At 56.4% G+C, this 14234-nt stretch overlaps 1 protein-coding gene across 1 annotated transcript in view; it reads right to left on the reverse strand.

Annotated features, from left to right (window-relative positions):
- Nucleotides 1-2220: 2220 nt before the first annotated feature.
- RUVBL1 (RuvB like AAA ATPase 1) overlaps nucleotides 2221-14234 on the reverse strand; it is a 31731-nt gene continuing 19717 nt past the window's right edge. The window contains exons 5-11 of the mRNA XM_020881033.2: nucleotides 13996-14085; nucleotides 13146-13295; nucleotides 11569-11632; nucleotides 10332-10530; nucleotides 6443-6545; nucleotides 3412-3503; nucleotides 2221-2605 (exon numbers count right to left, since the gene is read on the reverse strand). Of these exons, the coding sequence (XP_020736692.1) occupies nucleotides 2446-2605; nucleotides 3412-3503; nucleotides 6443-6545; nucleotides 10332-10530; nucleotides 11569-11632; nucleotides 13146-13295; nucleotides 13996-14085 (858 nt within the window). The 3' untranslated portion in view covers nucleotides 2221-2445. The remainder of the gene's footprint in view (nucleotides 2606-3411; nucleotides 3504-6442; nucleotides 6546-10331; nucleotides 10531-11568; nucleotides 11633-13145; nucleotides 13296-13995; nucleotides 14086-14234) is intronic.

The raw sequence follows: 14234 nt of genomic DNA on the forward strand, positions 1-14234 counted from the left end.
GGGCCCTCACATGCATTCCTGGCCATTAACACCGGCAGCTCGGCCAACTGGCTTGCTGGGAGGCACCCAGGACAGCCTGGGACCAGACCGTGGAAGATTAGCCACTTCCTACCAACAGCCCCCTCCCTGCCTCACGTTAATATTACAATTCTTCACGTCGGAGCTGAAATAGTGCAAAAAATGGGACTGCTGTAATTGTTGGTAGATTGCGTGTCAGCCAGATAAGATGTAACAAATATTTCCCTCCCCGCCAGGGTCTGTTTCCCTCTTGGTAATGGATGGAGAAACTTCTCATAGTCGGCGAGGGATTGGTCGTAAAAACTTCGCCTGGAAGATTGATGTAATAATCACAAGCTTTGCTGGGAAAAATAGGAGGGAAATTAAAATAACCCAACCTTCCTACCTGTCCAGACCCATCTCCCTCACTATGAGTGCCGACGGACAAGCAGGCCATCTCTCTGGGCACCACCAAGGCCAGGAGACCTGGGGAGTGAGAACAGGGGGCTGTGAACACACACGCCCGTCCTCCCCAGGGCTCGAGGGCCCACCCCTGACAGCCCGGCACGCTGAGGGGCACGCCTCCGACCACCTGACGAATCGTCACTAGCTAGGCTAGGGACCCCCCAGTCCAATCCCGGGGGGCTGCTGCAAGCACACAGGTGGAGGCGCACAGCCGTGCAGCCCAGCAGGGCAAGCTCTCGCTGCGTCTTCATCTTCAGTTCACACTTCTGTGGGTCCAGCGCGGCTGCAGCCAGGAGACCAGAGACACGGGCGCAGACGCGGCGGGGAGGGGCAGCCAGGTCAGGCCAGCGCGCACGGCCCTGGCCTCAGGAAGCACCCCACCACCCCTCCCTGCCCACTGCCCTCACCCCCCCACCTCAGGACCCCCATGCTGGGGAGCAGCAGGGCCCACGCAAGACCCGTGCTGGCAGCGGGAGTGCGCGGACCCCGGCACTCCGCCCTCCTGCCTGGATTCCCGCTCAGGCTCTGGTGACAGGGTGCGTGCAGGCTGACTTGACACTGGTGCTCAGGACTCCCGTCTCGGCGGGTCTCCTCTCGCGCACACAAAACCACCCAGAGCGCCTGCCCGAGGAGCGCTGCTCCTGTGCTGGGCGCTGCCTCTGCTGAGCAGCGGGCGCAGGGACAAGGGCTGGCCCGGCAGAGCGCGCCGTGCTTCTCCTCCCGGGCAGCGACACCCAGGCGGTGTCTGCCCAGGCTCCGCAAGCCCTCCCTCCCAGCGCCTGACGAAAGACGTCGTCCCCATGACGGGGGCACAGCTCAGGGACACAGGGTCCAACTGAGAGGGATCCCGGTGGTCAAAGCTGAACAACTTGAGCCACAAAATAACGTCGTGCTGGGTTATAAGCCCGAAGTATAAAATACAAATCCAGGGCCCTCCCTGGTGGCCCAGTGGCCAAGTCTCAACGCTCCCAACACTGGGGGCATGTTCAAGCCCTGGTTGGGGAACTCCATGCCACAACCAAGACCCGATGCAGCCAAATAAGTTAACTAATAAAAGTAAAAAATCCAGAAGTCCATCCTGACACAAAAGAGAACAGATGATCTCCAGGGCAAAGATACTCAGCCTCCAGGAGGTGAAGTGAAAGTGTCACCCCTCTTGGGAGGGCTGTGCTTAAAGACACCTTCCACGGAGGACGGTGAGGAAGGCAGACAGAGAAACGCGACGACACAAGCCGGGCCGGGGATCCGGGTCAGCACGGCAGCCAGGAGCCCCGCTGGCCGGCACGCCTCACGGCACGAGCCGGGCCGGGGATCCGGGTCAGCACGGCAGCCAGGAGTCCCGCCGGCGGGCACGCCTGACGGGACGTGTTGGAAACGGCCCACTGCTCTTTCTCCTAGTGACCCTCGATCCCAGTTTAATTGTGAGAAAAACACCAAACCAGCCCCACTGAGGGCGATATGACAGAGTACCTGACCAGCACTCCTCAAAACCATCTGGGTCATCAGAGACGAAACCACAGGCGTGACGATGGAATGTGACGTGGGCGCCGGATGGCTCCTGGGGTGGACAGAGGACAGTGGACCGCTGAGGATACGTGCACAGAGCCCACGATGTGCACCAGGGGCTCAGCGCACATGACACACGCCACACAGCGAGATGCTGACAGCCAGGGACCCCTGGGCCATCTTCACAGTCCTATACCTCTCCACTGCTCCAAAGCACAAAGCTTCCTTTTTAAAAATTAAGGGAGTCAGATGTCATCGAAATAACCTATCAGGATTTATTAGAAAGCACACCAGCGGCAGGGTTCCTTCAAAGCAGCCAGGGGAGGAGTTATAATAATTTAAAGGAAACATTTCCACGCCGACCTCACAGCATTGCTCTCCGCCCGGGGGGACAGAACCCAGCATGGCTGGACCTCCTGTCCACAGCTGGACTGGGCCTGGCTGACCGCAGTCCCCTGGCAGAGGCCCTCGGTCTCCTCACTTCATGTACTTGTCCTGCTGGTCAGCCAGGATCTTGGCCGAGGACTTGGCGTCGTAGAAGAGCTCGCTGATCTCCTCCACGTGCTCCTTCTCAATGCCGTCCTTCCCATTGATCTTGGCCAGCAGGTTGGCCGGGGTCAGCAGCTGCACCGCGTACCTAGAGTGGCCGGGCAGGGGTGAGGCGGGGCTGCGGGCAGGAGCCCTCCCCATGCCAGCAGGAGCACTGCTGAGCCCCGGGAGCTTGTGCCAGCTGCTGCAGATGCAGCAGACAGGACAGTGCTCACTTCCCAGAGATCTGGACCCGCCACCCCACCAGAGGAGCCAGAAGTCACCAACACGCCGTAAGCCCTACTGCCTGAATCTGTACACCGCCTTAAGTGCTCCAGCAGGAGGCACCCGCGCTACTGGAAAGGGCCTGCAAACTGGGTGCACACAGTGGTGGGGAGGCAACGCCAGGGTCCAGCCGGGGCAGGGCACATGGCGGGGAAAGGAACACGTGCCCCTGAGAGCACATGCGCCACCCAAAGGCGAGGACGTCCCAGCGCTTCTGCAGACACCGTGCCACCTAGCCAGCTTGCAGCTCCGTAAGCCCCTTAGCAGTGAGGAGCCGAGGTGGAATGGGCTGGGCTGAGCACTGAAAAGCCGTGACTGACAGGAAGGAATCCGGACAGAGGGGCGCCCTCCACCAACCGGCTCCTGGCCGCTGGGAAGGCAGCACAGCTGCCTCTGTCGGCACGCCTCCCTGCCCAGCAGACAGAGGTGCCGGGCTGGAGGGGGCCGCCTGCTCCGCCCCCGTGTCCAGTCCTGTCCCCCTCCTGCACCCCAGGGGCCGCCAGGCAGGGGGACCATCTCAGGGACGGAGGACTTGCCCGCCACTCAGCTTTCCCAACATCGCCAGCAGGCCGTTCTGGCCCTGGGCCGGGTCGGGACCCCCATCCTGCCGGGTCCCAGCAGCCAGCTCACCTCAGAGTGGTCTTGGTACCGATCTCCCCCAGGTGGTTCAGCGCCTCCTCACTGATGTTGATCCCTTCTGTCTGGGCTCGGATCTTAATGATCTTTGGGAGAGAAACTGTGATCAACAGTGGCACCTCCTGAGAGCGTAAAGGCCCAACCCGGATGGGCGGGGCAGAGCCACCCGTGGGCACTGCGGGACTCGCACCCCTTGGTGGCGCAGCCACACGCCCCCAAGGAGGCAGCCAGAACCTCCTTGCCCTGCCCCTCAGGGCAGCCAGCCTTCCCCCCCAAGGGCGGGCTCCGCCACCTGTAAGCCCATCGGCAAGGAGAGACGCTTTTTCTCTGCCTGACAAATGATGGTTCAATAAATTTTAAAAGTTACTTTTAAAGATTCAGCAGCCCTCATAACCTCACTGGGCGATATCACGTCCGTCAAGAAGAGGCTGACACACGAGCACTGAAGATCCCGGGGACTGGCGGGAGGCAGGCTGGGTGGGGACGGCAGCACGCATGGCGCCGGGACCCTGGCCGCACGGCAGCGCTGAGTGATAAGGGGCAGCGGGGTAATGATGCTGCGTGTTGTGTAGCTGAGATAACTCGGGGACGTCGAGCCTCGTATAATACAGGAATTTTTCACTCTGGCAGCTTCGTAAACAAGATATCAAGAAGCCCTTGTTTAAATTAAAGCCACATAAACGTACCCGGGATACAGCCATGGAAGTGGGAGAGACTGAGCCCCAGGCTAAAGCGTCACAAGGGCAGAGGGACCAGAGGGTTAGGAGGCGTCACCAGGGAAGACCCTGCTCAGAAGCAGGTCCCGCAGACGTGAGCGGGGAGTGGGCAGGGGGCAAGGTGCACGGGAGGGCAGCCCCTCTGCAGTAAGCGGTGCCGCCAGGGCCAAGGGCCAGGTGCTGGCAGGAAGGTCTCAATTCAGACCTCTGTATGAAATGTCCAGAGCGCTAAAATGCTGTCCACTTATTTAAACATTTCACAAACACTGTGCTGACCACATCAAACTCATCGGCTCAGCCAGGGGACTGCCAGGTGTGACCTCAGTCAGAAGCATCTGTGTGCATGAGGGGTCCAGCCGGGCGCTGCAGGGAAGCGCAGCTGAGCAGAGGTCACCAGACGGGCACACGCGGACGGCGGGGAAAGGAGGCGCGGACGGCTCCCGCCGAAGGACAGCCCTCCGATCACGCCCGTCGGAGCAGCGCAGCTCTGCACTTTCAAGTAAAAAGAGCTTCTCGCCAGCAGCTGGGTCTGCCCTGAGGAGTCCCCAGGGCCTCAGGGAGCTCTGGGGAGATGTGGACACGGGGCCCTGGAGCCTGGTGGGGAGAACCCAGCCTGAGAGGCGGACCCTGCAGGGTGTCAGGGACGCTGCGCTCTCACTCTCCCTGGAGCAGGTCACAGCAATGCCAGGAGCTCCTGCTCTAGACCGCTCACCAGCGACAGTTCATAAATTAGATCTTTAATCATTTAATAACCTGCAAGGGATAGTTTATGAGGGTGTCGGCGCTGGTGGCAGAGTACACAAGTTACATCACTTTGTTTTTAGAAACCCCCCCCAATCTCCAGTGGAAACGCTGAGACTGTCCCCTGAGCAGCAGGAGCAGTCAGGCTTGTCCTGGAGCTGCTCCGTCCGCTCCCCGCCCAAGAGGAAGGCAAGAGGCGGCCCTGGGGCAGCACGCACGTGCCGGGGGTAGGGCAGCGTGCTCCGGGTGGAAAGGAAGCCACAGAGGCTGGCTGGCTGATCTTGCGATGCCAGCCTGCAGCCCTGGCCACTGAAAGCTGCTGTGAGGAGCCTGTGAGCAGCAGTCACGCCTCCCTGAGTTCCCACGCTCAACCCTGGGGCCTCCCAACGGCCCCGAGAGGAGGGAGCACTTGTCCTGTGAGCAGAGGCGGAGGCCCACGGAGGACACCACTCAGCCCCGAAGCGCTGCGGGGCGCAGGGCGCCGCCCCAGCCACGACAGTCGGGTGAGGAAGGGCCCACTTTCTCCTCTGATTTTACTCCTGCTCCCAGTCCAAACCTTGGCTTCAACCTAGCGTTCATCCAAGAGCGAGAGGTTACTGTGTGGGGACGAGGCCTCTAGCCATGGACCCCATCTCCTACCCAGCTGCTGCTGTCAACTACAACCACCCGAGTGTCCGATCCACGCCAGTCACGTAGGGAGAGCTCTGGCTCTGCACATCATGGGCACTCCTGGGCGCTGGCCAACAAGACACGCAGGGCCGAGCCAGACAGGCCACAGGCAGGCGGGGGCTGCTGGGGAGGGTCCAGGAGAGGCCCTCTGAGCTCCGAAAGGAGCAGCCTGCTGACCAACTGTCAGAGACTCCCTTCCAGATGAGACATTTCTCACGGGGAGGAAGCTGGTGGCAGAGACATCAGGAAAGGGGCTTCAGGATGAGACAGCCTGGGTCCCGGTCCCAGTCCTGCCACAGATGAGCCGTGTGAACCTGGGCAAGCTAACCAGTCTACGCCTCAGCACCCTGCTCTTTAAGAGCATCAGCAGTAACTGTCCACGCTGCCTCGAGTGACAATGCCTTGGGGACTGAACAGCTCAGCACACCACCCAGGAGAGTGCTCTGGGGGGGTGGGGGGGGCAGCAGAGTCGCCAGGCTGTCAGCGCAGCCCTGGGCCACCCCAGGTCCCCAGCCGTGGCCATACGCTGACCCCTCAGTGAGAGAGAGACCTATGCCCCAGCGAGACCGTCTGGGGTCAGGGTGGGCAGAGCAGATGGCTGGGCCCCGTGGCGCACGGCCAGCTTTGTGTCCTGGAATCGCCACTCAGGGCTCAGCCAGCACAGGGGGAAAGGATGGCTCGGAAGGCCCAGAAGGGACGGAGCTGCCAAGGCTGCGGGCACACGACTGTGGCTCCAGCTCTGTACGGAGAGCTGGGGCTGCGCCCTGGGGACGAGACATGCTTGTGGCCGGCAGCTCCGTGGTGGGTGGTGGGGGACCAGGGCCACTCACGTGTGCCGACCTGCTCGGCATCAGGGACCTGGAGGGAGAAGAGGGCGGGGGCGGGGCGGGGCTGTCCACCTGTTTCATCTCCTGCGGGGTGTACAGCATGGTCCGGATGATCATGACTCGGTCCAGAAGGTCGAGAGGGATGCCGTGAGGAGAGGTGATGTCCTCCGTGCCCCTGCAAGGCCAACAAGCTCCACGTCACTCAGGCCTCTCTGGACAGTGGAAACATGGCTGAGGCCCGGGTGATAACAAAGCAGCTAGTTCTCGTCCTGAGAGTCAGAAGCAGGACCACAGAGAACACAGACTAACTCGGGCAGCATCAGAAACCACGTCATTATTTTTGCAAATATCAACACCACAGGAAATCGGGGGAGGAGGGAAAAGCCAACTGAAATCCCATTAAAAATGTTCACATGGGTATCTGCCACATTTTCTTAAGCTATACTAAGTATGTAGATGTTTTTGTTTTGCTTTCGTCCATGTTGTTTCAGTATTAATAGCCTGTGACCCAAACGACCAGGCATTCGAGCAGTTCCTAGTTGTTGCTGTTATAATTAATGGTGTTTTAGGCATACTGCCATGAACATTTCCTCAGCATCTCTCACAGAGCCTGACACAACCCTGAATATCTCCCTAAACACATGAATGGGTGAATGAAGGAATGTGTTAATTTTTGAAGCCACACAAGCGATCTGGCCCCACTATACTGTAGCCAGCACTGAGCAGTCTAGCAGTTTGCTCCTTAAAGGTCTAGGAAAAGGAAGGTCTAACACCTCATCTGAATTTGCACTTTCTTGATTATTAATGAATCATTTGAATGCCTTCCCTTATGTTCATTAGTTATTTTATTTCTTTTTGGGAACTGTCCAATCACATCCCTTGCCTGTCTCTCTCTCAAATCCTTAGCCAAGCCAGTGAATGGCCACCCCACTGGGTTGGACAGCACCAGCTCCCAGTGGGCTGTGCGCTGGGCAGACCCTGTGGCACACGCGCCAGGCTTCAGCGCCTCTGGAAGCCCAGTGAGCTGAGCCTGGGGCTCCTGCCTCCACTTTAGGAAGCCACCGCAAGCAGGTCCCCAGTTCTGGCCTCCCCAACTTGACCAACTGCAGTCTATGGTCATCACTCATCAACACAACCAAGGAAAAGGGCAGGTCATCTAGCTTTAACTTTCAGTATCAGAATACTCAGTTTCCTATATAAGCAAACATTCTAGAAATGTAACTTCAGTGAAAGAATATCTGTGGACATTCTATCCAAGTCAGTTGAAGTGTAAATGTATATTGATTATTGCAAGTATAAAATGTTTTCGTGGACACATGCTATAACAGGATGAACCTTGAAAATGTAATGGTAAGTGAAAGAAGGCAGCCACAGAAGGGCAAACACCGTATGATTCCACCTCAGGAAACAGGCAAAAGAGGCAAACGCACAGAAGCAGGGTGGATCAGAGGTTACCGGGTCTGAGGGACGGGAATGGGACTTCCTGCTGTGGGGAGAGTTTCTGTCAGGGCGATGGACGGCTCTGCAGATAGATGGTGGTGACGGGCATACAATACTGTGAATGTTATTAACAGCACTGAGCTGTGCACTTAAAAATAACTAAGACAACAAACTATGTTATATGCATTCTACCACAATAAAAAAAAGAATAAAATACTACATTAATAATTGTTACATCTAATACTTAAAAATAATTAAGACCTTTTCAAACAAAAAAGGAAACAGACTAGTAGCAAACACAAAATATTAAGATACCATTAGAAAAAACAAATCTTTTTCATCCACAAAGATTTCTAAAAATAATAATAAAGAATTAAGATAAAATTCTATCATGATTAAAATCTTATTATTTGGTATACCTGTAATTGTCACATTAAACAAAATAACCTTTAAAAACTACACTTAATTTTCAGTTATTTAATTCTGTTTAGGTCGTATGTTTCTCTTTTTAAATCCTATTTAGATATTCTCCTGAGAAAAGTTTAAGAGATCTCAATTTGCCATCTTAAAATATCCCCAATTCTACAACACTCATAATAAATTATCTTCATTTCAGAGACAGTAAGTATAAAAAGTCTGAAGAAAAAAAGATTAGGGAAAAAAACACAACAGAATTTATCAATATGTGTTAAAATTTTTTCTTATAGTTTTGAGTTCATAAAACTAAAAATTTAAACAGGAAAAAAAAAAAAAAACACCTCTGCTTAAAAAATACTAAGCACTTCTGAGGAAGTAAAGACCAAAGACTGTGGAAGTGTGTCCAAGCTCTGACTCTGAGGCACAAAGTTTCTTTCAGACAACGTATTAGAGAAAATGGCTTCTGGAACACACATCCTTCTGGATGGGGCTGGGGCCAAGTTCCCCAGGTCCCACTGGGTGGGTTCTGAGGTCAGGGCCACCCTCCCGTGCCTGTTTTTTCCCTAGATGGCATGAGACGAAGAGGACTCTGATCCTGAGAGCTCTCAGCAGAGGGCGCCATCTGTCCAGGCTGGGCCCATCTGCCCGCTGTCAACACTGAAACCAGGCCCCACCAAAGTGAAGTCCAGAAAACACACACTGGGTCTGTGTGGCCAGACACCAGGTTCACCAGACCACGTGTCATTTCCAGATGCTGCCCAAGCAGCCAGGCCCTCGTTGGCCTGGGCCTGGTCCAAGCTGCCTTCCCTTCAAGACCAGAAGACACCTGTGAGGGTGACGAGCGGTGTTCTTAACAAGACAGCATTACAGGGATTCAAAGAGGGGCTGCGAGATGCTGCCGCCCGCACTTACACCGTGCACACAAAGCCTCATCTGAGCGAGAATGGTCACCTGAGTAGGGGCCTGCCCAGAGCCAACAGCATGGCTTCCGTATAAGCTCAGCAGAGACAAAGCTCCTCTACAGTAGAGGCAGGTCTAGGGTTCAGGTTGGTCTGGGCTCCTCACTCACTTTGGCTGCAGCTGTGCTGAGACACTCATGGTCTTGGGGTCTCTCTTCAGATTCCCGCTCCCCCTGGGCCAGGAGCATGCATTCTCCGGGCCCTGCCGCCCTCACCACTGTGCGGCAGGCTTGCAGAGGGCCCTGCACCACCCTGTCAGGCCCTAGCACTGCTGGGAGCAGGCCCCACACCCAGGGAGTGCAGAAGACCAGAAGCCTACTAGTGGACACACTGGTGCTTACTTAGGCACTGGAGAGGGGCGAGTCCTCTGGGCCCCCTTCCTTTTCTAACCTCTCGCTGGTTTCTGGCTGAGTTGGGTGTTTGTTGCTGCGTGTGGGCTTTCTCCAGGTGTGCTGAGTGGGGGCTACCCTCCAGTTCTCACTGCAGCAGCTTCCCTTGTTGAAGAGCATGTGCCCTTGGGCAGGCGGGCTTCAGCGTGAGGGCTCAGGAGTCAAGGTGCGCGGGCTTAGCTGTCCTGCAGCATGTGGGATCATGCTGGACCACGGAAAGAGCCCATGTCCTTTGCACTGCAAGGCGGATTTTAACCACTGGACCACCAGGAACGCCCCTGGGCTCCCCTCTTGAAGGTGGGCCTGGGGGCTGGGGGGAGGTGCCAGTGTGGCTCCAAGAAAAGGTCTGGGCCAGAAGGAAACAACAGGCTTCGCTGTCCGAGGCCTGGGTTCTTGTCCGCTCTGTGGCCAGGGGCACACCATGCTGTCCCTGTTTCCTCATCTGAAAAGTGAAGTCACAACACACACCTCGGGAGCTCACGGGGGACGAAGTCAACACAGGCCGTGTCGCTGAGGGCTGGCCCACCTGACCTTTCCTGCCCACTCCAGCCAGATAACCAGGTCACACCTGCGGGAACCCGTCACCACATGGAAGCCCTCACACACAGGAACAGGGTGACTCTGCTGGTGTGAAATCAAGCCACTCCGAGTGTCTCCCTCAGGATGAACAGGGCGCCCGCCGCCCCACCTCAGCGGGTGACGTGACGGGGTGAAGTGACCCTGCAGACACCAAGGAGCCTGGGGGGGCGTCGGTACCTGATGACGCAGTTGCCTCGGTTGGACGCAAAGATGACGATGGGGGCGATGGAGGACTCAAGTGCCCGGTGCAGGTACGTGAAGCACTCGATGTCCAGCATGTGGACCTCGTCCACGAACAGCACGCCCGGGACCAGCTCTGCCACGCCCTGGTCAATGTACTTGTTCACCACCTTGTTGATCTCTCCCCGCAGTTTGTCTAGGAGTAGGCGAGGGCGACAGGCAGGGTCAGTGCTGTGGGGAGGCGATGGCCTTCCTCTTCGTTCCCTCCGAATCCCATCCAACCCCAAGTTAGAGCTGGGCTTGAGTGTGAGCTGTGTGAACCCACCCGCAGGCCACGACCCCACTCCAGGCTCTAGTTTCATCTGAAAATAGCGCTGTTACCTAAAACCCAGAACACTGGCACGCTACCCTGAAGTTGTGTTAAGTTTGTAAACACTTGTGTTCACCAGGGCGCACACCTCTGGTCTGGTCTGTCACACTCCCCACCAGGCCTTATTATCTCACACCAGCGCCTGGAAGGTGGCAGTTTTCATATGCAAATTTCCCTGTGCTATACTGAGTAAATGACCCTTTTTCGTGGCCTGTGTGACAAAGCTTCAGTTAATTAACTTTCAATCAAGCGCCTAGAAGGAATAGGGTGCGTTCAGAATCCTCTCTGGAGGAAAACCTGTGAGGAATGACAAGGTCTGAGGAGAGGTCCCATCTCAGAGCTCGAAGAGGGACGAGCATCTCAAAAGCTGAATAACTGTCCAAGGTCATGGTTCTCATTCTCCAAACCCAGCGCCTGTACCATCAGCAGGAGGGAGCAGCCCACACACCCAGCACCTTCCACCACAGCTATGAGGCGGAGCTGAAAAGGCCATGTTATGATAAGGACACTGCTCTGGGGATTCACATCGTGCCACTGGCTGAAATTTGAAAGAAAACAGCTTTAACGTTGACAGTTTTCAAGTGACAAAGCTATCTGTGGTAATGAGAAAAAAAGGAGCATACGGTTAGCAAGAGGAGCAGGTAAATCACAGGCCCAAAAGGGCAGCCAGCCTATGGCCTCACCTGGGGAGGCAGGCAGGGGCTGCTGGGGCAAGCGGGCTGTGTGCTGCAGGCGGGACGTGCCCGTGACCACCTGTCTCCCCTTCGGGATGCGCGTGAGGATCCAGCGCAGCCCCCGCTGTCAGGTGGGGCAGGACCCCACGCACCGCCGGGCTCGGGCCCCCAGCACTGCGCCTCGTCTCACCTGTGATCTCCGTCTTCTTGGGCTTCATGAGCTGGCCCATCATAGACAGGATGTCTTGTCCCCCCTGCACAAGAGAAGGTTCAGGAGTCAGTCTCGCTTCCTAAGGCAGTTGCAAACGCCTCAGCACCACCACCCCCAGGGCCCCTCATCAACTGGTCAACTCAACAGGGGTCCGGAGAAGCAGAGACCCCTGGCACCTGCACTGGAAGCTTAAGGAGCGTCTCAACACAGGGCTTGTAAGAGGCTCCCCGATCCTGCCAGAATCTAGCAAAACCCCCGCCCCAGCCATGTCTCTTCCCGGTCCCAAATGCCTGCCTGACTCCACAGAACTGCCAACCCTTCCCTGGGCATCTGACTCTCCAGGACTCATTCCGAGCCCACCTGCTGGGAATCATATCCCACTTCCCAGGAAGCTCCGACTCCATACCGCTGCCCCAGCCCTGGGGGAGCGGCAGTGACTCTGGCCCTGCGTCCTCTCTCCAGGCCTAGCCACCAGAGCTCTCAGGGCCTGGAGCCTGATGGCGCGGCGGGTGGCCCCACAGCAGGCTCTCCAGCTGCCAGCGCCCCTGTGCAGGCAGCCAGAAGCCAGCTGTCCACGGTCAGCTGGGGCTGCCAGGCCCTACCAGGCACACGGGTGGTCCCTGAACACACAGCAGTCAAAGACATCTGATCCCCAGAGCAGCCCTGCCAGGTAGGAAATATTATGCCCTCTTCTCAGAGGAGCAAAGAGAAAATCAGAGAGCCCTAAATCATAGAAAGCCCGAAGACCCACAGTGACCACTAGCTGAGCCAATCAGTGTCGGAGCAGCACAGTCCCTGAGCCGACTCGAGAGCGGCTCCCAACGGTGGTCTGGGACAGCCGCCGCACAGACAGAGCGGAGGTTCTCCAGCAGTTTCCTGGCCAAGGCTCCAAGAGACAGAACACCCACGGATAGGATTTCAGGTTAGAAAGCCTGTCCCCTTGCTAGAGGGGATAGCCTCTTTTAGGATGAAGAGGAAACCAGTGTCAAAGACCACCAGCGGGGAAAGAGTCAGTTCTCTGAAGCGCACATTCCCCAGAGACGGCAGAAAGTCATCCCGCGCTTCCCCACGTTTTATTAGTCAGGACACAAGCATCCATCACATGAGGAGCAGGGACAGTTCCAGCTCAAAGCTATAAAACTGGGGGTTCTGCTAGGCAGGGGGAAGACCGCTTTGTGAGGCTCTCTGAAATCCTGCAAAGGGCTCAAAGAACACTCCTGCCCTCCGCCATTCACACCCAGAGCATCCCAGGCCCGAGCCAGTGCTGGAGGGAAGCCAGAGAGAAGCTGGCCAGCTCAGGCCAGAGGCTGGGCTGGGAGAAGGAACAATGCGCAGGAAGCCATCTGTGACTACAGCATTTGAATTGGAACAAAGGAGGCCCTCGTCGCTCTTGTCGATGTTAATTGCTGAACATTACAGACAGAAAAGGACTGTCTGCCCTAAGAAGCGGCAAGACTGACAGCTCATCCAGGAGCCCCCAGCCCGCATGAAAAGCTCCTGCGCTCGCTCGCAGGGCCAGCGGCCGGCTGCCCAGCATGACCCGGGAGGGTCGGTACCTGGGGTCGTGCGTTGGCCACGTCCAAGTCATGCAAGGTGACGTCCTGGATGATCTCCTTCTTCTTATGCACGTCCCCCTTGGGCAGGGGGACGTACTCTTCAGCTTCAAGGTCAAATTCTGTGGCATAGGTGTCACACCTGCCCTGCCTCTACAGAGACAGAGAGAAACCTGAGTGCCTGGTGTGGCCCCCTGCCAAGTCCCCACGCACTCAGCACAAGATAAAAGTCTCCGGTCCCAACTGCGGCCAACAGCCGCCTTGACAAACTCCAAATGTGGCCTGGTCCCCTGCTGCCAAGAGAAAGCGCTATCTGCTCATCGTTGGGCTCCAAAAACCCAGCTGAGAACACCTGACACTTTCTCCCAGAATCTCCCCCTTGTTTTAACTGCATGCAATTCCCGATAAAGGGCAAATCCAGTAGATTAACTGGAGACAGAGGGGCTGCTCAGACTCTTTTGTAGGTGGGTGATTTACTGCACGATATGAAGTATTATGCTCATCCATTAAACAGTGAGGAACTCCATACAGGACCCTGGAAATCAGATACTAATGCAGCATTCCTTTCCACATGCATATATCTTGGGAAGAAAATACCAAAGAGATAAAAGGAAGATTAAATACCCTGCACATTTCAATTTGGAAATGACTACCACTAGCTCACCTCCTCACTTTTCTCCCCTTCCAAACAGGTTTTAGCCTTTTTCTAACAGACTGTCGGGTAAAGAACGCAGATAAAGGGAAGCAAGCGTGAGCAAGCGTAAAGCGGAGCAGACCAGCAGCCCCTCCCCACACGCCCCGGACCCTGTGCAGAGAGAAGGCCACTTCCTGCCCCCGGTCTCTGCGGCGTTACCTTCACGGCCCCGCTGTTGGCTTCGATGTAAATCACATCTCCAGCTTCCACGCGCTCTTTCTGCAAACTTTCAAAAATGCTGGGGTCCAGCTTAAAAAAAGAAAAGTGAACCAGAGAACTGTAATTCACATTATATTCTGACATACTGTAAGGTAGCTTCCCATATGAGAGTTGACGTAGTCAGTGACCACATGGAGAAAGAATGTGTGTGTGAGGACGTGTGAAGTGGGCTCTAGAGC

The sequence above is a fragment of the Odocoileus virginianus genome, unplaced genomic scaffold (assembly GCF_023699985.2).
Source record: "Odocoileus virginianus isolate 20LAN1187 ecotype Illinois unplaced genomic scaffold, Ovbor_1.2 Unplaced_Contig_3, whole genome shotgun sequence".
Lineage (NCBI taxonomy): Eukaryota > Metazoa > Chordata > Mammalia > Artiodactyla > Cervidae > Odocoileus > Odocoileus virginianus.